The sequence below is a fragment of the Equus asinus genome, chromosome 5, assembly GCF_041296235.1.
Source record: "Equus asinus isolate D_3611 breed Donkey chromosome 5, EquAss-T2T_v2, whole genome shotgun sequence".
Taxonomy (NCBI): Eukaryota; Metazoa; Chordata; class Mammalia; order Perissodactyla; family Equidae; genus Equus; species Equus asinus.
Window position 1 is genome coordinate 92,105,760 of NC_091794.1, and position 22,815 is coordinate 92,128,574.

Sequence of the window (22,815 nt, forward strand, 5' to 3'; positions counted from 1 at the left end):
TGGCCCGCAGAGGAATGTTTTCCTATGTAGTTTTATTTTAACCCATCATTCCAATCTGTTTGGAGCGGACGGGGCGGATTTTGTGTGTGCTCGCCCTGCCATCTTGTTCAGAGGTCCTTGTTTCATTCCCTGACCTTCCGGCTCTGGTCCTGGCTGCCCCAAGTGTACTGTCCCAAGGTGTCCATGGGAACCAAAGGACCACTGCTCTATCTGCACCAGTGAAAGCAGGTCTCAGTTCCCTGCAGCTCTGCTCACATCTTCCCTACCCCCGGAACACCTGCCCCATATTCCTTTCCATCCTTCCAGGCTTGGCCAAAGCACGCTGCTTCCTTGGTCCTCCTGCAGCATTTCGAGAAGGGCATGGAAAGGTACATGTAACCTGGTGACACAGGCTGGGTCAGGACTATGACAAACAGGACAGTAAGTGTCCCATCCAAAAGGGGCAGCTGCTACTCAGCTCCAGGCGATGCTGCCCTGCAGGACTACAGGCTCAGGGTTGCCAGATCCTCCCATTTTTTAAAAGAAGCCAGATATTCAGATTTTTGTGTGACATCTCCAAATTTTTAAATACTGGCAACCTACTCAGGTTTTTGAAAACCACTTGGCAGGGCACAAGATGGCAACCTCTAAGTTGGAGGATGAAACTTCCACCCTCATGCTGGGTGTCTCCTTCTCCATGAGCTGGGTTGGCCCCCATCTACCTCGCTAGACGGAGGGGCCTTTGAAAAGAAAGCTCGTTTTTCTCTTCCCTCTCCACCCTGATCAAATCTGGGCAGATCCTGGGGCCCAAAGAGTTTGTTGACTCTAGACCAATAGGTTGATTGAGGGGTGTGAATTCATGAGTCTCTCTGTGTTTCCAGAAACCATCTGGTGCCCAGACACGCTCTCTTCAGCTGCCAGCACACGCTGGAAAAACAGAACCTGGGGATCTCAAAGCCCCATCCCTCTAAATTCCATAGGGCTGCAGGCTACTCAGAGGTCAAAGGTCAAAGTGCACATTAAAACAAGGAGGCTAACAGTTAAGATCGATTAAAGTAGGCCAAAATGTGTTGATTTTAACAATGCTAACGAGGATGCAATAACCCTGAAACATCAACCGTTTCTGGGAAGGGGCTTTGAAGCGGGCGGGTGCTCAACATTTAAACCCTATCTCAACCTCTCTCATTAGTTCTATGACTTCAGCTAAGTGACTTCCCCTCTTTGAACGTCAAGTTCCTCAACTGAAAAATGGAGACAATAACACCTACTTTGAACAAGTGGGAGAGTTGTCTGAGATGTTGTGAGTCGAAGGCCTAGCTTATGGTAATTAATGAATGAATGAATATGTGCACACTAAGGTAAGATACTGGTAGCAGCATAAATTAGTACAACCATTTTTTAAAGCAATAGATGTCAAAGTCCCTTCTTAAATCACTCCTGACTATTTCTCTTAAAGAAATAACTCAAGAGGATAAAAGCACTGTAAGCACTAAGTTTTTCAATGCAGTATTACTTATAACACAGCCACGTGCAGCAAAACAACATTTAGGTCAACAGCGGACCAAATACACGATGGTGGTCTCATAAGGTTAGCACCTTACAGCTTAGGAGTGTACAAGGCCATACCATCTAGGCTTGTGTAAGTGCACTCTGTGATGTTCACACAACGATGCAACCGCCTAATGACGCATGTCTCAGCACGTGGCCCCGTCGTTAAGCGACGCATGACTGTAACAGGAATCTAGAAACAGAAAGTCCAGCAACATGGAGACACTCCATGGACTTCTATAGCCACTAAAAATAATTACAAACAACATAACACGTGTAACACCACCAAGCAAAGGAAGCAGAATACAGAATGCTTTCTACATCCCGGTGACGAGGGTGTAAAAATGTGTACTGTTGGCACAGGGGCAGAGATTTGAAGAAGGGGGAAAAATTAAAACAGCTGTTGGGCTAGGATTGTGGGATTTAGAGAGACTTTTTAAAAATGCCTTTTACTGATGTTACAGTATTGTTTTTACAGTAAATAATATTGTGGGAGGGAAGCTATGGGGACAGAGAAGATGACAACACAGCTGGCCACCAGCAAAACAACCACTGGCCCAGGCATCTAAGCAAGGAGGGGGTGGTGATGTCAACGAAAAGAAGCATGTAATTAAGAGGGGCAGGAGACGGTGTTTGGGTCCTGTCTGCCTGGTCCCTGCTCCAGCTTCTGTCCTGGCCGGCCTACGTTAAGTGTTTAGCAGGCCTGGCACAAAGCGGCACTCAGCCCATGACGGCAGCTGCTGCTGCTGTTTCAAACACTGGATTGGAAATCGAGACATTCAACCTTTGGTTCTGGCTCTGCCATGGACTCACTGTGCAGATTTGGGCAAGGGACTGTATCTCTAAATCTCAGTTTCCTCATCTATAAAATGGGAACAATTGACAGCTGTCACCATGAAACCTGGGATCTTAACCCACTGTATGATCCCAGGCCAGTGCCTTCCCCTCTCTGGGTTTCAGTTCCCCCATCTGTACGCTAAGGAGAGTAGACTAGAGATTCTCTATGGACCCCTAGCTCCGATTTCTTTTATTCTAAGTACCTGACCAGAACTGGCTTTGAAGAGTTAAAAACACCATGATAATGACAGTTGTCACTTACTGAGTACTCACTGTGTGTCAGGCACCTTACTTCACGTGCACTTCAAACAGTCACACGCAAGGACCTGTACTGACCACCAAACACTGGAGTGGCCCAGGGTTGGGGATTCACAACTCCCCTCTTTTCCATCTACACTTAGTCCCTAAAATCTAAGGACTAAATCAGGGGTTCTCAACTGCGGCATTACTGACGTTTTGGACTAGAGAATTCTGTTTGGGGGGCTCTTTGTACATCGTAGGATGTTTAGCAGCTTCCCTGGCCTCCTCTACCCTTTAGATGCTATTAGCAGCCCACCCCCAGTTGTGACAACCAATATGTCTCCAGACACCGCAAATGTCTCCTGGGAGACAAATTCACCCGCGGGTTGAGAACCACCAGCGTAAAGATCTCATCCAGTCTCACGGCTTTAAACACCTCCTACACCACGTCTATACTGACGACTTTCAAATTTATATCAGCAGCCCGAGCCTCTTCCCTGAACTCCACACTCGTAAATCCACCCGCCTGATGGATACCTCCACTTGAACGTGTAATAGGCATCTCAAAGTCAACGTTCCCAGCACAGAGCTCCTGATCTACGACACCCCGTCACACCTGCTCCTCCTGCAGTCTGCTCCTTTGCAGTAAATGACAACTCCATCCTTCCAGCTGCTCAAGCAAAACATCTTGGAGCCACCCTGACTTCTCTCTATTTCCCTCTCTCTCACTGCAAATCCAATGCATCAGCAAACGCAGTTAGCTCTACTTTCAAAGTAAACCCCGAATCTAACCACTTTTCACCACCTCCACCACTTCCTCCCAGCTGCCAGCCTCCACCAGCTCTCAGCTGGATTGTGGGAGCAGCTTCCGCACTGGTCTCTCCTCTGGTCCCTTTGCCCTCCTCGAGTCTGTGCTCCACAAAAGGACCAAAGTCATCCTTTTAAATATAGGAAGAGATGTCAGTCCTGCTCTCCAACTCTCCAAACCCCGCAAGGGCTCCCTAGCTCACTCAGCGTGAAATGGCTCTGAGTCCCACACCCCGAGCAAGAATCTGACCTCTCCTCCTGCCATCTCTCCCTCAGTCACCGGATCACAGGTACACTGGTCTCCTTGCTGCTCCTCACACATGCCAAGCAGGCTCCAGCCTCCAGGCCTCTGAGCCCGCTGTTCCATCTGCCTGGAACGCTCCTTCCTCCAGCCTCCTGCATGGCTCACTCCCCCACCTCTTTCAGGTCTCTACTCAAATGCCACCTGCTCAGAAAAACAGTCCCTTGAGCCTTTTTAAAATAACAATCCTCCTACCCCCACTCCCCACATCCCCTCCCTGCTTTATTCTTCACAGCGCTTACCATCATCTGACAACCTATATGTTTGACTTGTTTACTTATTTACCGTCTGTTCCTACCATCAGAATGTGAGTTCCATGCAGAGTTCCTACGTGAGGAATTCACATGCTAGAGGCCTTTGTCTGTCTTGGTCGCAGCCCTGCATCCCTAGCAACTACAATAGTACCTGACACATAACAGGCACTCGATAAACGTTTGTTGAATGAATCTTCATGCTAACCCTGTAGACTAAAGACCATTATTATTCCCATTTTATAACACAAGAGGACTAAAGCCCTAAGAGGTTAAGTAACTTGACCCAGATCCCTTAGCTAGAAAGTAATTCCCACTGGAACACTGGGACCCAAGACCCAACAGCCTCCCCAAATGCAACATTAAACTGAATTTTAGATGGTTCCCAGATCGGCTTTTAAAAACACTTAAGAATATTGATTGGCAAAAAATAAATAAACCTCAACCTAAACCTTGTACCTTATCCAAAAATTAACTCAGAGTGGATCATGAATCATGGACTTAGATGTAAAATGTAAAACTATAACACTTTTAGAAAAAAACAGGGGAAAAAAATCTGAGGAATCTAGGGCTAGGCAAGAAGTTCTTAAACTTGACACCAAAAGCACAATTCATGAAAGGAAATTTTGATAAACTGGCCCTCATCAAAATTAAAAATGGTTGCTCTGTGAAAGCTCAAGTGAAGAGGATGAAAAGACAGGCTAAAAGCTGGGAGAAAATGTTTACAAACTACACATCCAGCAAAGAACTAGTATCTAGAATGTGTAAGGAACTCTCAAAATCCAACAGTAAAACATAAACAATCCAATTAGAAAATCGGCAAAGACATGAACAAGTCACCAAAGATGATATACAGATGGCAAATAGCACATGAAAAAGATGTTCAGCATCACCAGGCATTAAAGAAATGCAAATTAAGACCAAGATGGGTGTCACTACACACCTCTCAGCAGGGCTGAAAGCGAAAAATAATGACAACACCAAATGCTGGCAAGGATGCAGAAAACTGGATCACTCATACACTGCTGGTGAGAATGTAACACAATGCAGCCACTCTGGCAGTTTTATTAATTATGCAATTACCGTACAACCCACCAGGTGTACCCTTGAGCATTTATCCCAGAGAAATGAAAGTTTATGTATATGCAAAAACTGGAACGAGTCCAGATGTCCTTCGACATGTGAACAGTTAAACTGTGGTATATCCACACCATGGAATATTACTCAGCAACAAAAAGGAACGAACCGTTGATATGCACAACAACTTGGATGACTCTCCAGAGAATTATGCTGAGTAAAGAAGCCAGTCTCAGTGCCAAGACAATTCAACGGGAAAGGAACAGTCTTTTCAACAAACGGTGCTGGACAACTGGCGTCCACGTGCAATAGAATGACGTTGGACCCCTACTTCACACCACACACAAAAATTAACTCAAAATGGATCAGGGACCTGAATGTAAGAGCTAAAACTATAAAACCTTTAGGGAAAAATAGGGATAAATCTTCATGACTTTGGATGAGGCAATGATTTCTTAGATAGACATCAAAAGTACAAAGAACAAAAGAGAAAATAGATAAATCGGACATAATCAAAACCAAAAATTTTTGTGCTTCAAAGGACACCATCAAGAAAATTAAAAGACAATACACAGAACGGAAGAAAATATTTGCAAACATATCTGATAAGGGTCTGGTATCTAGAATATATAAAGCACTCTTACAACTCAATAATAAAAAGACAAATAACCCAACTCAAAATGGGAAAAAATCTAAGTAGACATTTCTAAAGAGAAGACATATAAATGGCCAATATGCCCATGAAAAACTGCTCAATATCATTCACCATCAGGGAAATGCAAATCAAAACCACCAACGAGATACCTCTCCACACCCACTAGGAGGGTGATAATCAGAAGACAGATAATAGTGTTGGCAAGAATGTAGAGAAATTGGAACCCTCACACACTGCTGATGGAAATGTTAAATGGTGCAGCTGCTCTGGAAAACAATCCAGCAGTTCCTCAAAGGATAAACATAGTTATTATATGATAAATATGCTATATACCCAGGAGAAATGAAAACGTGTCTACACAAAAACCTGTACATGAATATTCATAGCGATATTGTTCATAATAGTCAAAAAGTATAAACAACCCAAATGTCCATCAACTGATGAATGGATAAATAGTGATATGTCCATACAATGGAATATTATTTGCCAATAAAAAGGATAAAGTATGATACATACCACAACATGGATAAACCTTGAAAATATTACGCTAAGTGAAAGAAGCTAGTCACAAAAGACTATATATGATTCCATTTATATTAACTATCCACAAAGAGGCAAATCTATAGAGACAGAAAGTAAATGAGTGGTTGCCTAGCGTTGGAGGTGTCGGGGAAGTTGGGGAGGTAGACTGCTAAAGGTACAAGGTTTCCTGTTGGAGTGACAAAAATGTTCTAAAATTGACTGTGGCAATGGTTGCACAACTCTGGGAATATACTAAAAACCGATGAACTGTATACTCTAATGAGTGAATTGTCTAAGATGTGAATTCTGTCTCAATAAAGCTGCTACGAGATTAAAAAGTCAATTCCAAAAGGTTATATACTGTATGATTTCATAATTTAACGTTTTTGAAATGACAAAATTTTAGAAACGAAGGACAGATTAGCGGTTACCAGGGGTTGGGGGTGGGGGAAGGGACAGAGGCAAGTGGGGAGGAAAGAGCGACACAAGGATCTTTAAGTGGATTGAACTGTTCAGTATCTCGACTGTAGTGGTGAACACGCAAACTTACACATGGATACACTGTATAGAACGAAACACACACAAATGAGGACCGGTGAACCCGGGGAAGTCTGAATAAGATCTGTGGACTGTTTCAATGTCAATACTTTGATTGTGATACTATACTACAGTTTTGAAAAATGTTACCATTGCAGGAACACGATAAAGTGTATAGGGAATTCTCTCTGTATTTTTGCTTACAACTGCCTACGAATCTACAATTATCTTAATTCCAAAAAACAACAACAACGCTGAAATCATAGAGTAAGAAAACTGTTCTGTTCTCCATTTCCTTTCCGGTTGAACAAAGTCTCCTTTGGTGCAAGTGTGCCATTGCTCCTAACATCTGCTTTACCCTTTTAAACCAGGAAGAGCAGACCTCAGGCTCAAATGCCCAGACCAGAGGATCCAGCTAGAATGTAATAACACTTTTATTTTATGGCGTTTAGTTGTTTATTTTATCTAGCTGATATAACGTAGAATTAAGAAGACACATTCTGGAGCCAGCCAGTCAAGGTTTCTAATCCCAGCTATGCCACTTAATAGCTGTGTGATTTTGGGCAAGTCATTTAACATCTCTGTACCTTAGTCACTTCATCTGTAAAATAGACATGACAAGAGTGCCTAGATCATGGTGCTGTTGTGAGTTTTAAAACAATAAATGTGTGTGTGTACACACACATATTTGTTTCAAGCACAAAGTAAAGTGTTATCTATCATTATCTTTACCTTAACAAGAATTGAGGGAAAATCACGAAGTTTTAGAAGCACAGATGCAGGCCATACTACCTCTCAGAATGTGCCCCTTCGCGCCTGGGTTGCCCCGAGTCCATACCCGGTTGTCCCGCGGGGCCAAGAGGCACCCACCTGCGCACTTGGTGCGGCTGACGAGGGGCGGCCCTGGGCGGCCGGTGCCGCCGTCACCCGGGCGCGTGAGCAGCACGCTGATCTCATACTCGGTGTCGGGGTCGAGGTGCCACAGCTTGTAGGTCTGCAGGCTGACAGCGTGCACCTCGGCCCAAGGGCCGCGCGCCATGCGGTACTCAATCTCCTTGCGCACGATCGGCCCGTCGCCAATGATGGAGTTGGTGTTGAGCTGGATGATGAGGTAGGTAGGACCCGCGCGCAGTAGCTGTGGGGGCGCGATGGGGGTAGGGGGCTCTGGGAGATGGGGGAGAGGCGGAGCCGACGGATGCTGCTGTGAGACCCGGGCCCCCAACTCCGCCTCCCACCACATCCAAATCTCCAAGAGCCCTCCCCGTCCTCCCAGACCCCTCATGCAACCCCCAAGCCCCCGACGAGACCACCTCTCCCCACCCGCTAAAATCCCGGGCCCTTAGGAGCGCCCCGCTCCAAAGGCTGACCCGCCCTCACCCCTCAGCCCACACCCTCTTCCTCACTCCCCTCTGAATCCCTGAGTCCTCGCCTGCAGGGGCTGACCACACGCCCGCTCGGGTCAGACCCCGCCCCCTGGATCAGACCTCCTCCCAGGAGACAAGGCCCCGCCCCCGGTCAGACCCTGCCGGCCCCACCCCTCCGCGGACCTCGCCCCTCGGCCAGACTCCGGCCCGGCAAGACCCCGCCCCTCCTGCATCGCCGCCACTCGCAGGGTGCGGGCCCCGCCCCCGCGGGCGCCGGCGCGCTCACCCTTGACGATGAGCTCCGCGAAGTTGGAGACGCCCGCGCCGCGCGGGGCCTGGGACACGCAGCGGTACAGGTCCTGCTCCGCGCGGCCCACGGCTGCCAGCGGGAAGGTGGCCAGGAAGCGCCGGTGGCTGATGTGCCGCACGCCGGCCGCGGGCACCAGCGCCCCGCTCTGCCGCTGCTCGAGGAGAGGGCCGACAGGGTCAGGGGCGTCGGGGAGGGAGGGTCCCGGTCTCGCTCTGACCCGGACGAGGGGAGTGGTCACTGTGCTGGCCCCATTTAACCGTCCCTATTACACGGGGGTATATGGGGTTCCTGGAACCAGCTCCGCCACTAAGAAGCTGATTAAGGGAACGTGGTCGCTCTGTCTTTGATGGAGAGTGTGGTTGGGGGACCCTGGAGCCACACACTGTCTTGGGAGGATGGGGGCTCCCAAGAGGGCAGAGCAGAACCTAGGGCAGAGCCAGGACGCCTGTGTGTGGGTGCTGGAGGATGAAGTAAGGACTCAGCACCCCGCAAGGGAGCCAGGGCCCAGAATAAATCCCCCGCCTTGCCTAAGATGCCTGCCCCCTCCGCTTACCTGCAGGAGGAAGCGCTCCGCCTCGGCCGCTCTGCCTGCCGCCATGCACTGGAACGAGGCGTTCTGGCCCGCGTTGACCTCCACGTCTCCCAAGCGGGAGAAGTGGGGGGCCTTTGCTGCGAGAATAGAGCTGCGGCGTGAGCTGGGCCTGCACCCCTGCAGACAGGAGCCACAGCTGCCCGCACCCCTCCCCCTGCGCCCCAGTGGGCTGGGACTCACCGCAGGGGTAGCTGAGAAGCAGGATGTCATCTAGGCCCATGTAGCCCCTGCGGTCTGGGGAGATGAGGGCCTCAAACAGCACCTGGGGGAGGTGGGAGGGCTCCTGTCATACTGATATCCCTCCAGCCCAGCCTGGGAGGTGCCCAGAGAGGCCCCTTTCAGCTCTGCTCCAGCCCCATGCTCCTCAACCAGCAGAGGTCAGCCCAGCTCCCAATGACCCTCCCTACCAAGCCAACTAGTTGTGAGAGGGGGTGTCCGTACCCAGAGCTAACAAGGTCAAGGCCAGAGGTTCCATCCCAGTCCTGGACAGTTAACTTCAAGCTGCAAAACTCTCCCAGCCAGACAGGGTTTCCAGGTCAGCACTGTTCCAACTCAGCCTGGATCCCAGCCATAGACTATTCCTATTAACAACGACTCTGAGGCTGAACTCAGACTGAACCGTCACTGAATAACCCAGTGCTGACCGCAGACTGACACCTGACCTTGACCACAGAGTGACTCCTGATGCTAAACACAGACTAATTCCAACCTCAGCCACTCACTCTGACCTCAAGGTGACACCCCTCTACCCCCGCCCCAAGCACAGGCTCACCACAGACTAAACCCAGCCCACCTGATATTCATTAGGCCAGAAAGTGCTGACAGCCAGCTCAGCCTGGTACCACTGACGGCCGTGGGATCCAGTCATATTCCAGACAGCGCTGCCCAGGGGACCCCCATTGACGCGCACGTAGATGCCCAAGGTGCCCGGACTGTGCCCATCCCGGCTGTACAGGAAGTAGCTGAACTGCACACAGTGGGTGTCATTCTCGCTCAGGCTCTGGAAGATGACATGGGCCCGCTGGCCTGGGGCATGCTGAGAAGCGTTGACCATCAAGTACGAGCCTGGAAAGAGAGGAGGAAGAGGCAGGATTGGAGGAGAGCCTGGGGGAGGGCCAGGGCCAGGTGGGCACAGAGGAGAGGCAGGAACTAAGGACCCTGGGCATTTGGATCCACCCAGAGTCAGGGGTTCTGAGTTCTGGTCCCAGCTCTGACTCACCGTGTAAGTCCCATCACTTCCCTGCCTCTGTTTCCCAGAGGAGAGAGTTGCAGCAGCAAAAAAACACACAAATCTGACTTTGTCAAAACCCCTTATGGCTCCTCACCACCTACAATCCCAGTCCAGGCCATGCTGATCCAGGCTTTCCCCGTTTTCCCAGCTGTCTGTCCTTGGAGGCAGGAACTGGGTCACTCAGCTCAGGAGTCAAGAGTCTGGCGCATGACAGGCCCTCAAAGGCCACCTCTTCTGAAGGCCTCCCTCCCTGTCCCTCTATGGTTTCCTCTCCTGGCCCTGGATCATTCATAAAGGGTGTCTGTCTCACCCCCAGCCTGTGAAGCCTTGGGGCTCCACTGTGTCCCCAGCACTGGTCTGAACCCCAGCTGAATGAATGTGTAGAACAGATTGAATGAAAGGACTCTAAGTTCCCTTCCAGCCCCACCCCCTGAGTCTAAATTCCTGGGATACAGTTCTCTTCACTTCCAACCTGGAGAAAGGCAGCCCCACCCCTTCCCCAGAGATACGTGCCCTGTGCTGGGGGGGATGGGGGGGTGGCTGGACTCCTCAGGACCTGGCTGGGGGACTATGGCTTCCCTTCTGTGGGGAGAAGACCCCAGCAGCTGTCACGGGTGCCCGCAGCCGCACAGCACTGCCTCCTCCCGGGCTTGGCTGCCAGCCAACACAAGCTGATTCAGATCCCAAACCATGAGGCTCCCTGCTCTGGGAGGACTCCCCAGGGACTCCACTGGAGGGGCTCCCATTCATCTCTGTGAGCCTGTGAAGGCGGCTCCTGGATCAGTCCTGGTGGGGTAGTAAACAGAACCCCAGGTCCCCGAGCCCACCCAGGAAGGGACACATCCCAGCCCCCACAGTCTCTCTTGGCTTCCTCCATCCTCCTCTCTCGTCTCCCTGAGAGCAGCTGCGGTCCTTCTCGCCGTTTCAGTCTGACACTTTGTTCTTGCCTCTTCCTCCTGTGCCCTCTGCCTCTCTCTCCTCTCTCTTTTTCCCTAGTTTTTCTCACTCTGCTTCTCTCCCCATCTCTTTCATTTACTCCCTTCATTCCTGTGGCTCTTCCTTCTCCCTCCTGCTCTCTGTCTCTCAGTGTGACTCTCCCTCCTTCCTTCTCTCTCCACCCCTCCAACCCTATTTCCAGAATGTGAGCGCCAAGAGAGCAGGGACTGTGTCATCTCGCTGACGCCTGCAGCCCCAGGATCCAGCACAAAGCCCACACTAAATACTAAATTTCTCTCCCTCCTCTCTCACTGGGTATTTCTCTCCTTGTGAGAGAGAGAGAGGCTGGGCCCACGCAGGTGGTCAGAACTGTAAGAATTTCCATCGGCCACCTTGTACCTGAGTACCAACCATGTACCAGGCCAACACTGGACCCTGGGGATATGGAAACAGCCCACACAGGGTCCCTGCCATGGTGGGCACCTTGACAGATCATTGTCACGCAGTCAGATTTGACACCTGCTAGTACAGAGGTCAACTAGGGGCTGAGGGCCCCACGAAGGCAGAGATGAATGCCCCAGGGAGGGCTCAGGTGAGCAAACACATGGAAGAGGGAGGCAGGGAGGCCTCCAGGAGGCAAGGTGAGGGGCAGGAGACGAGGCTGCAGAGGCCGCCGGTGCCAGGTCGTGGAGGGTCTCTCTCCTGTTGGCTTCAAATCTGGGCCCCACCACTGAGATCCTTTGCTGCCCGTCGCTGCACCCTTGACAGCAGGTGCCATCTCAGCCATGCTGTGAGCTGAGCAGCGAAGGCCCTGGCCACTACTGTGATAGGACGAAGGGGAGGGGGCTCGCAGGCTGCCCAATCCTGGGCTTCCCTCAGGAAGCCCATTTGGTCCTCACACTGTGCTATGTCCTCCCACCCAGGCTTTATCAGTGAGAAAGTCAAGAATTTGGCCTCCATCTGTCTTATCCTTTTCTTAATTTCCAGTGGATTCTGCACCCCGTGAAGAGGGGTGCTAGTGTTTGGGTCCCCTCAAATACCTCCAGCAATAGCAACTAAACATTAACTGAACCCCTACATGCCATCCCTGTGTTATGCACTTCATATACATCATCATCTAATAACCCTACGAAATGGATTATCGTTCTCTCTGTTTTACAGTTAAGAAAATGGAAGCTCAGAGAAATTAAGTGACTTGCCCAAGGTCACCCAGCTGGTAAAGTGATGAAGCCAGGATGTGAACCCCAGTCTTTATGATTCTGGAAGCAGAGCTCTGGGCTCCATCAACAGAGCAGGAGGTCAATACTAGAATCCATGGAATTAGTCTCCTTACTCCCAGTCCAGTGCTCACAAGGCCAAAAGTGCCCCGTCCTGAAATAGGGGCAGCGCAAGGTAGAAGTTGGGAAAGATCTGGGACTTCCAGGAAGAAGGAGGCAGAGGAAGGGCGGTTTACACCCGTCCAGCCCCCGATGTTACTGCCCTGTCAGCATCTTCACGTCCTAAGGAGACCAGGATGCAGAGGCTCTCAGGGAGAAGGGGACATCCCAGAAGGCGGAGGATTCAGGAAGACCTGGTGGGAGTAGGGTGGATTCTGAGCTAAGCTGCAGGAGGGGTAATAGGAAGTAGAGTTTAACTCACAGCTGTAAGGGCCTTTGATTACTTGAACCTGCACCCATTTCACAGGTAAAACTACCTGATACACACAATCGGACAGTGTCCAGAGAGCTCCACATTCATAGTATCATATTCATCATTACAGATGCAAAAGCAGATGAGGCCCAGAGAGGTTAAGTAATGTACCCAAGTTCACACAGCAGGTGAATAGAAATGGAAGGAGACGAAGGGAGAATGGTGACTGAAAGCAGGCTCACCATGGGGCAGGTCTGCAGGTGCCCGGGTACCAGGGTGGATCCGCACTTGCTCCCACTGGAAGTCATCGTTCTGGGCCTGGCTGTATTCGCAAGGCACTGCTGGGTCACTTGCCTCCTCGAAGGTGCAGCCGGCTGTGAGAGCAGGACCTGGTTAGCCCAGGCTAGGGCTGGGCTGCTGGCCAGGAGGGCTCCTGGGGCTGCCCTCCAGGTGCCCCCACTGTCCCATCCTTCTGCCCAGGCCCACCCTCCACCCCTGCCTCTCCTCAGGCCCTCCCCCCACTGCACCCTCCAACAAAACTCTCCCTCCCCCACCCTCTCCCTCCACGGAGGCCGTCCCTCACTGTCCCTTCCCCATACCAAGACCTCCTCACGCGGCCCACACCCCCAGGGCTCCCCAGGACCCCCCACTGCTCAACCACCCATCAGACTCTCCTCAATTAAAACTAGTTGTCATTAGAGCCTCATGACAACTTGGGAGAGCAAGACTAAAATTATCCCCATTTCACAGATGAGGAAACTGAGGCCCAAAGAGGTTAAGTGACTTCCTTAAGATCTCTCAGCCAGTTAGTGACAGAGGTGGGATATGCACAGAGGTCTCCTGACTGCTAGTCAGTGTCCTGTCACCTGTCCCTCCATCTCAGCACAGTGGGCCCCAGGACTAGCAGGGTCATGAGTGCCCTGAGCCAGCCCTGACAGTATCCCCTTAAAAATAATGATGGCCACCGACCACCACAGGCTTACAAGCCCAGCACAGGGCTGATGGGTCCGGGTACAGGTCTCACTCAGGCCTCTCCTGCTGAGGCAGGTACCACTATTATTCCTACTTGACAGATGGGCTGCAGGATGCAGTCATTGTCCAATGTCACCCAACTTAGGTCTCTGCCTGCAGGAATGTGACATGCAGAAGCACAGTCATGAGTGGAATGGGCACACGTATGACCAGAGGGAGCAAATTCTCATGATCTGGAACCAATATTTACAGTTTAAATGAGAAGGGGAGGGAGCAAGAGGGGACTGAAACGGATGTGAGTCCTCTGGTTGGTAATGAGGTCCACAGATCTTGGCTAGTGCGTCAAAGCCCTCAGCTGCGCCCCTCATAAACCTGAGGGCACCACTGGCTCAGAAAGTACCTGCCAACTGGTCCTGCACTCACTCCTGTACCTTGGCGTCTGGAGCCCCATCGGGGGAGTCTAAGGCCTCTGAGACCCTTAGCCTGGGCAAGTGGCGAGGAAGCAGGTACAAACGATGCCAGGCCCTGTCCTCAGTACCTGCCGGCCACTGGTGCTTCTCCCCATTTGACAGATGCGGTGACTGAGGCTCCGGGGGTGAAGGGATCTGCCCATAGTATATAGTGGTACATGAGTGAGTGGGCTTTGGCATCAGAGAGACCTGGGATTGAATCTTGAATCTGCAATTTGCCAACTCTTGTGACCATGGACAAGTCCCTTCCCCCTTCTGAGCCTCAGTTTCCCATCCCCAGAAGGATTCAGTGAGGGGTGCACTTAGACAGTACCTCGCACATGCAAGCACTCAGGAAATAGCAGCTCTTCCCAGCTGCCACCTGAGCCTACTAAGTAACAGAGCAGGATTTGAACCCATGTCAATCTGAGGCCAAAGCCCATGTCTTCCATCAGAAAGCCATCACCATGAGAAGGAGCAAACCTGAGTGGCTTCCCAGCCTCAAGGAGAGGAGGGAAGAGAAACAGACAGTGATGGGGAGTGAGGGCCACCCACAGGGCCCGGTGCCGGGCGTTTGCACACGCGGCCAGGGACTTCACTCTCGGGAGGCTATGTCATTTCATCGGGAGCAGAGACTTCCCTAGGTTGTTATGCGGATCACGTGACACAGCAAACGGAAACACACCCAGCACAGCCAGGCAGGAAGGGGCTCGCCACCGTTACGGGGTCTCCCTTTTCCTCCTCTTGAATCCCATCAGAGTGTGAAACCATAAGATGGGGGCATGAGGCTGGTGCCGAGGGGATGGGACAAAGTGACAGAAGCCTCTCTCCAGAGCTGGGGCAGGACCTTGGCTGAGCTCTTTGCCTCTTTGTGTGAAAAGGCCTGGTCAGCATCATGCCCTGTGGCCTGTGGGAGGTGCGTTTTAACACCATCTGTGCTGGGAAGGCCTCAGCAATCGCTCTAGAAAATGACCTACAGCACAGCAGAGAGAGAACATAGGGATGGTCAGGAAGGGCTTCCTGGAGGAGGGGGACAGATGACGTCATTCAGCCTGAACTGAGTCTGCTCCTGAGGGCCTTAGCCAAGGCCTCCCTGAGGCACAGGGATCTCCAGAAAGGGAAGCCCAAGACCTAGAGCCCTGGCTGACACTCAGGCCCTTCCTGTTCCTTCACAACGAACAAGGCAGCTGCCCCAGATGTCTCAGCTGTGGCCCTGGGGTGAGCCTAGGGGTGTCAGCTCCTTGGCTTCCTCCTGTCCATCCTAAGCCAGGCCACACCACTTGCCAGGACTCCCAGCCTGACTGACCTGGTCAGAGGGACCCCCAGACCATCTGACCTTAGCCAGTGTAACCCTCCGTTTGACTGACTTCAGTCATATGCTCCCAAGACTGACTGACCCAGGTCAGTGACCTCCAGACAGATTGACCTCAGCCAGAGCGGCCCCCAGCTGATTGTTCCTGGTTAGAGTGGCCCCAACGTCATCCGGATGACTGCCAGACCATCTGACTTCAGCCAGAATAATCACCAGACAGATTGACTCACCCTAGACTAGCTGACCCTGGCCAGAGTGACTCTTGACCTCTGCCAAACGACTCCTACCCCTGACCTCAGCAAGGCTGATCCTCCCCATCCAGAGTGACCCCTTAAGCAGAATGGCTCCCCCTCCCTCGGCCATGTCCATCCCCAGCCCTGTGTCTCTGGGCCAGGCTGGAGTTCAGCCACAGCCCTTAGAGGGTAACATCTCTGGGGCCAGGCTCCCCAAGGAGAGCCCCACCCCCACCTCCTCTCCAGTTCGCCCTGGGATGGGAACAATCAGCCCTCCCAGGCCCTGGGAAAAGCCCCATCACCTCCAGTCTGGATGGCTCAGGAGCCAGGAGCCCCCAAACCAGGCCCCAGCTCCTGCTGGAGGCCACCAGTCCAGGGGAAAAACCTAGATCGGACTTTGGGTTCAGAGCAAGAACAGTAGCAGGGGATCCCTCTTGACTCCATCATCACAGACGTGGGCACAGACACACACACGCACATCAACACCAACACAAGGGGGCTGCCACTATCCACCATGACCACCTGTGCCATGAACTCTCAGAGTAACCCAGAAGGGAGGAACCAATATTATTCCTATCCTACAGATGGAGACTGAGGCACAGAGAGATGAGGCGGCTTGCCCAAGGCCACACTGTAAGTCCCAGAAGCTGGGATTTAAGCCCCCTATCTTTATTCAAGGAGGCTAGGCACACACCACCTAAGGCCCTGGTATTTCACTGGCCACATGTTAACTCGGTTCCATCCACAGGACAGTTGTTTACTGACAATACAAATCAGGTCCCAGGCTGGCAGTATTAGAGGACGAGGATGGTTAAGACTCTGCCCTGCCCTCAGGGACCTCCCAATCTGAGTGGGGGGTGAGGGAATGTGATGAAGCAGAGAAGGGTCAAGGCCACAGGGGGGCCCAGGGAGGAGGGTGGGTGCAGAGGAAAGGCTTCCTGGAGGTAGGTGCATCTGAGCAGAGCCTGGAAGGATGGGGATCGTTCTGACCAGTAGAGATGGGTGGAAGGGCATTAGAGGCAAAGGGCCCAGCAACAGCAAAGGAAGGTGACGAGTAACAGGACACAGAGGAGCCCAGACTGGCCAAAGCAGCAGAAATGAGACCAGAGGGAGGGTCCATCAGGGAAGCCTTAAGTGCTGGGGTGAGAAGTTTGGCCTCAATTTCTTTTGGTGAGGAAGATTGTCACTGAGCTAACATCTGTCCCAGTCTCCTTTTATTTTGTATGTGGGATGCCGCCACAGCATGGCTTGATGAGCAATGTGTAGGTCCGTGCCCAGGATCCGAACCTGCAAACCCCAGGCTGCAGAAGTGGAGTGCGCGATCTTAACCACTATGCCACCAGACCAGCCCCGAAGTTTGGCCTCATTTTGAATTAGGAAGCCACAGTGGTGTCTGAGCAGGGGAATGCCTGGATTCAGATAAGACAAGTGACACATCCTATAAGCCATGAGGAGGAAAGGTGCCTTCTCCAGAGGGCAATAGAGGATCAGGAGTGGGACAAGCCACCAAGAAGTTCAGAGTCAGATGTCAGGAACTGGTGAGGAAAGGGGCCTCAAGTCTCCAGCCCAGACAAAAACAGCACACACTCCAATCATGCCCAGGGAGATGCACAATACACACACACACAGCCCCAGACTCAAATGTTCACACACATACACCCTCCCTTCCCCCAGCCTAGTCCAAGCCTTAGGGACACAGTCTCAACTGGGCTTGGGACAGGAAAAAACCAGGCCCCTCTCCGGATACCCCATCTCTGCTGGGGCCTCCCGGAGAGGGTGGGCTGAATCAACCCAGGACCCCCACCGGCTCCCCCAGCCTCAGCTCAAACTGGCCCAGCTACATTCCTGAGCTAATCTCCACAATCTGGCAGGCGGTTGCCTGAGCAACCGTCAGCCACAATTTGGGAAGGCAGGAGGATGGTTTCTCCACATCCGGCTGGGCTCTAGACGGGGTGATGTAAGGGGCAGAGCAACCTCTGCAGGAGGAGCCCGGGTGTGCGAGGGGGTCTCCCTGGTGAGTCTGGCGTGAGGGTCTCCACCTCTCCGTGTATGTGTGTGTGTTCCCATATGCCGACGTGTGTGTGTGCGTATGTGTACCTGGCTGTGAGAGTGAAAGCCTGGTACCGACTTGTGAGTACTCAATCGGGAGGCAGGAGACCTGCATCTAACTCCTGCTGAGCCTCTAACTCCCTGTGTGACCTTGGGCAGGTGATTTGCCCTCTCTGAACCCCTGCCTCCTCACCTATGAAATGAGAATGGGCGCCCAGGTGACCTCTAAGGCGGCTTCCACCTCCAGAATTCTGATTCCATTTGTGTGAGTATACATGTGAGCAAGAATAATTCGAGGGAAGAGAGAGATCCTAAGGGGAGAGGATGTGAGGGTGAGCCCACGTGTCTTAAGGTGTGGGTCCTCCAGGCACTGTGCTGTGAAGCTGGGGGCGTGCAGGTGTACTCTTACGTGCAGCGGTATGTGGGCACATTCAGTGATCCACATGTGCCTAAGGGGAGGTGCGTGTACGTGGTGGGGTAGAGGCGAGTTGTGCGTGTGCGTGGGAGCACCACCAACGTATGAGCACCAGACTTTCCTCCCGACCAGACAGGGAATGGTGCTCTGTGCCAACCGCGCCTGCCAGCTGCCACCAGTGTTTTCTGAAGACCCTAGGTATACAGAGTCTGTTTGCAATGAGATTTTTGTTCCCTTTGGTTTGTCAATAGAATATCCAGTTCCCAAGGGTGGCCCCAGGAGAAATAAAACTTCTCCCAAAAGATTACAAAGGTAGGGGCTGGATCATCCCCAACCACAGGCACAGCCACAACCCTGGCCTGGGGAACCCAAATACAACCCCAACAACAACACAGGTCTATTTCATCATCCAAAGTCACACCCCACTCTAGGTAGCCCAACCCCACCCTGGAACCAACACTGGCCTCACCCCTGGACGTGCTTGCCCAGTCCAGCCCTATCCCACGCTCACCCCAACTGCAGCCGCGTCTCAGGCCTATCTCACCCCCACCTCCTCCCTTCCTGAGGTCAGGGACTATCTCGTATGCCTTTGAGCCCCATCCCCAGCTCTGTGTACAGTCAATGGCCAACAGTGGCTAGACTTATTGACTCCATGATCCCACCTAATCTGACCCCAACCAACCCCACCCAGGCTCAGGACCATGACTCCAGCCCAGAGTCCCGGCACAGCCCACCTCTCTGCTCTCCTGCCCAGAGCAACACACCCAGACCTTGGCCAGGGCTCCCTGGAGCTGCCCTCAAGAGCCCTGAATAACTGATGAACAATTAATTAAAGGCAGGGCTGCCAGCTATACGCCCACCTTCAAATCACCCAGGGTTCAGCATGCTGCAACCAGAAGGATCAGCCAGGGCCAGGCCACAGGGAGGGAAAGCTGAACTAGTCCCTCTACAGGGACCAGCACAAATCTCAGTGATGCCGACATCCTCCCTTCTCCACTGAGGACAGAAGGATGCTAACCACAGCAGGGGAAACTTAGGCCAGACCCACTCCTCATCTCCCTGATCTGTAGGCACCGCAAATCTCACAGTTAGTGGTAGGGCTGCCATATTGGCAGCCTTATAAGGGGAAGGCACAGGGCAGGCACTCAGTGTTAACTCCATAGGTGTGTGGAGGGAATGCCAAGGTGGTAAGTTCAAGCCTTAACAGTTCTTCCCCCTCCCCAGATGCTAACACAGGGCCAGGCACATAGTTGGCGCTCCATGAATTCTCACTGAAAGGATGTGTCCAGCGGAGGCATGCACAACAGTACAGAGACAGGGGGAAGAGAAGGATGCGGTGTGGTGTAAAAGAAACTTCTGGGTGTGGAGACCCAGTCCAGAATATAAGCCCAATACAGTCCCAAGGAGCAGAGTAGGTCTCAAGGGCAGGGGTCAAAAGTGGCACAAAAATGAAGTGCAGTGAAGATGCCATGTGGAAGAGTGAATTCAGTGTCAGGGCTCTGGGTCCTGAAATGCAGTAGAGTGCACACAACCCAACAGTGAGCAGGTACAGCACAGGGTAGAGGCCCAGGGTAGCAATCCTGTGCAGTGCACAGAGGCAGTGCTGGGTCCTGTGCAAAGGTGCTGCCTACAAAAACGCAAGCCAGCACCAAAGCCCAGCAAAGTGGCCCCAGGCTGCAGTGTAGAGAGACTCCTGGGGCAGTGTGCAATGTGGGCAGAAGTGCACATGGTGAGGATGCTTGACGCAAAGATGGGGCTCAACTGGGGCTGACAAACCTGGGAAAGGACACCAGCTGACAACTCAGTGGTCATACCAAGAGAGGCCAAGATACCACAGGGGGCTGCGTTACAGTGGCAGTGGTGCAGCGTGAAGGGCTGGCAAGGAGAAGGCACATACGTGGTGCAGTGCAGTGGAGCAGTGGGACAGAAGTGCTCTGTGAGGCAAAGGTGCACTGTGTTGGTACAGCGCAACAGTGAAAGCAGAGGGGCTCTGCCCAGAAACTCAGGAAAGGCCACATACCCAGTGCAGTGCACATGCCCACTGCAGTAATGCAGTGTAGTATGGAAATGGCATGTGATGCAAAGATGCAGTGTGGTGGGATCATGCCATCTGTTGGCATGGTGCAGCGGTGCATTGCTAGGAGCTATGCCCAAATCCCAAGAGAGTCCAAAAGCCCAATGCAACCGTGACATCCAATAGAGTGATGCAGCACAGAAGAGAGCTGCAACAACACAAACGGAGTACAGCCGCAGGATGGAGGCACAGTACAATGGGACAATGCAGAGGTGGCGCACACAGACACCCAAGGAGACTTCACACAGCCAACACAAGGCAGAATCCCAGCGCAGTCATGCAGTGCGGGGTTGAGAAGCAGTACAGGGCAAGGACGCAATGCAGGGGCCCAGTCCTGGGTGCTGGTCCGGGGCCATAATGCAGCGCCATGATTAGTGTAAGGCAAGGACACAGCACACTGCAAAAGTGTTGTGAAGAAGGGTGCACATGCCTCCCTGTGATGCACGGGTGAGCAGGGGAGCCCAGCCCCCTGGAAAACCCCGTACCTGCAGCTCTGCCAGGCAGGGCTGCCCATCCCATGGGGTGGGGTGAGGACTCATCTGCCCTGTGGGCTTCCCCCACCTCATCTCCCAACCCCAACATCTTCCACCCCAGTGACTCTCCAAGGGCAAAGGATGAAGCCACCGCCGCCCATGGGACGGGCAGCCACAACTGAGCACATTGTCCAGGTATTTATATCCCAGCAGGGCTCCAGCGCGCTGGCAGGCAAACAATGAATTCAGATCCTGCTGAAAAGCTTTTGGACAATTAAAGCACATCCCCTGGCCCCCAGCCCGGGGCTGGGCAGTGGGGGTCAGGACAGGGGAGAGACAGAGAGGGAGACCCATTGGATTAGGCCCTGGTACAGAGTGGGTGAAAAGCGGGATGAACAGGGAGAGGATGAGAAGAGAGCCAGACCCAACCAACCTGGCTGGTCACTCCAGTGCCGCCCCTACCATCACCCCTCCCCGGCCTGGACTTCATCAGGAGCCGAGAACAAACTTTTCTGAACACACAGGATGCTGCACACACGCACACACACACACACTTAATAATAGTTAACACTTACACAGTGCTTACCATGTGCCAGGAGCTGTTCTCAACTCTATACACGTGTATATGAAATATATCCGCACAGCAACCCCACGCAGCGTGTTCTGTTATTATCCCCATCTCACAGATGAGAACACTAAAGGCCCAGAGACGTCAAGTAACTAGCCCAAGAGTTATGTGGCCAGTAGTGGTGGAGCCAGGATTAGAACGACGATGGCCTGGCTCCTGAGCCCGTGCTCTTAACCACCACACTCTAGGTCAAACACCTATTTACACACACGTACAACCACAAGGTGCATGCGTACACACATCTAAACACACATGCACGCAATCTGAGCAATGTACTTCCCACTCTCTTAGCTGAGACACACTTATCCTTTCCAGATAGGTTTCTGGCACCTCCCAGTTGTCACCCCTTATCCCCCAGCTATCCCACATCCCCCTTCTCTCCATCCCCCATCTGTCCCCCAAACCTCAGCTGTTCCCCCTACGCCACCTGTCCCTTCATTCCCAGCTGTCCCCATCTCCCAGATATATCTTCATTGCTAGTTATCTCCCATCCCCCAGCTGTCCCCTATCCCCCAGTTGTCACCCATCCCCCTCTGTGACCTTGCCCATCAAATGCCCCCAAAAACACCCCTTCCCAACTTCCCCATTCCAATCCTTCCCCGCCACATCTAGACTCAACTCCAAAACCTCAGCGACCCCTCTAAGCCCCCTTTCTTTTCATCCCTTCTCGTTCACCACTAGGTCCTGGGGTCTGCACCCCGGGAATCTGCCCAAGACCTCCTGACTCATCCAGTAACAGCCTTTTCTGAGCTGTCCGCCTCAGGAGTCCTCCCCCAGCCATTCTGCAGGCAATGGTGGCCTCTGCCCAGAGCCAATCAAGGAGGCATACCGGCCCCCATCCACGACTGCCCTCCAGAGCCCCAGCTCCACCCTCCACCCCCTCTGAGCCCTCCCTGGGTACCTGGGGGCTCACATTGAAGCTAACACTGAGGGGCTACCTGCCATGTACATGGCCCTGGGGACAGGAGATGACAAAGACCCAGCCCAGCCCTCAGGGGGCTCCCAGCCTAGAGGGGAAGGAGACTGGAAATGGCAGCAGCACACTGTCACACGAGTGTGATGAGAGAAACCGGAGAAACCGACCCACTGTGCCCGGAGGCGGAGGCGTCTGAGAAGGCTCCACTGGGGAAGTGACATGGGAGCTGGATTCTGAAGGCTGAGCAAGTAGGGTGGCAAGAAGGGTGGCAGGGGCGTTCTCAGCAGAAGACACAGTCCGTACAAAGGGAGACAGGAGGGACAGGGCCTAGTGGGTTCTCGGAGTAGCGTTGGCCTGATGATCCTGGGTCATAAGGTGGATAGGAGGAACGGGGCCAGGGAGGACAGGCCTAAACATGAAGCTGTCATAGGAAGCAGCAGCTGGGGTGTGCAAGGCCCCGCCTGTCACGTTAGGGTTT

The 22,815-nt window shown here is 52.7% G+C and overlaps 1 protein-coding gene across 7 annotated transcripts in view; it reads right to left on the reverse strand.

Moving 5' to 3' along the window:
* Window positions 1-22,815, reverse strand: part of PTPRU (protein tyrosine phosphatase receptor type U) — a 79,136-nt gene that overhangs the window by 50,641 nt on the left and 5,680 nt on the right. For all 7 annotated transcript variants that reach the window (XM_014853681.3, XM_014853680.3, XM_044770215.2 and 4 more), the window contains exons 2-7: window positions 13,059-13,190; window positions 9,814-10,085; window positions 9,201-9,282; window positions 8,982-9,097; window positions 8,405-8,579; window positions 7,625-7,918 (exon numbers count right to left, since the gene is read on the reverse strand). In XM_014853681.3, coding sequence (XP_014709167.3) covers window positions 7,625-7,918; window positions 8,405-8,579; window positions 8,982-9,097; window positions 9,201-9,282; window positions 9,814-10,085; window positions 13,059-13,190 — 1,071 coding nt within the window. The remainder of the gene's footprint in view (window positions 1-7,624; window positions 7,919-8,404; window positions 8,580-8,981; window positions 9,098-9,200; window positions 9,283-9,813; window positions 10,086-13,058; window positions 13,191-22,815) is intronic.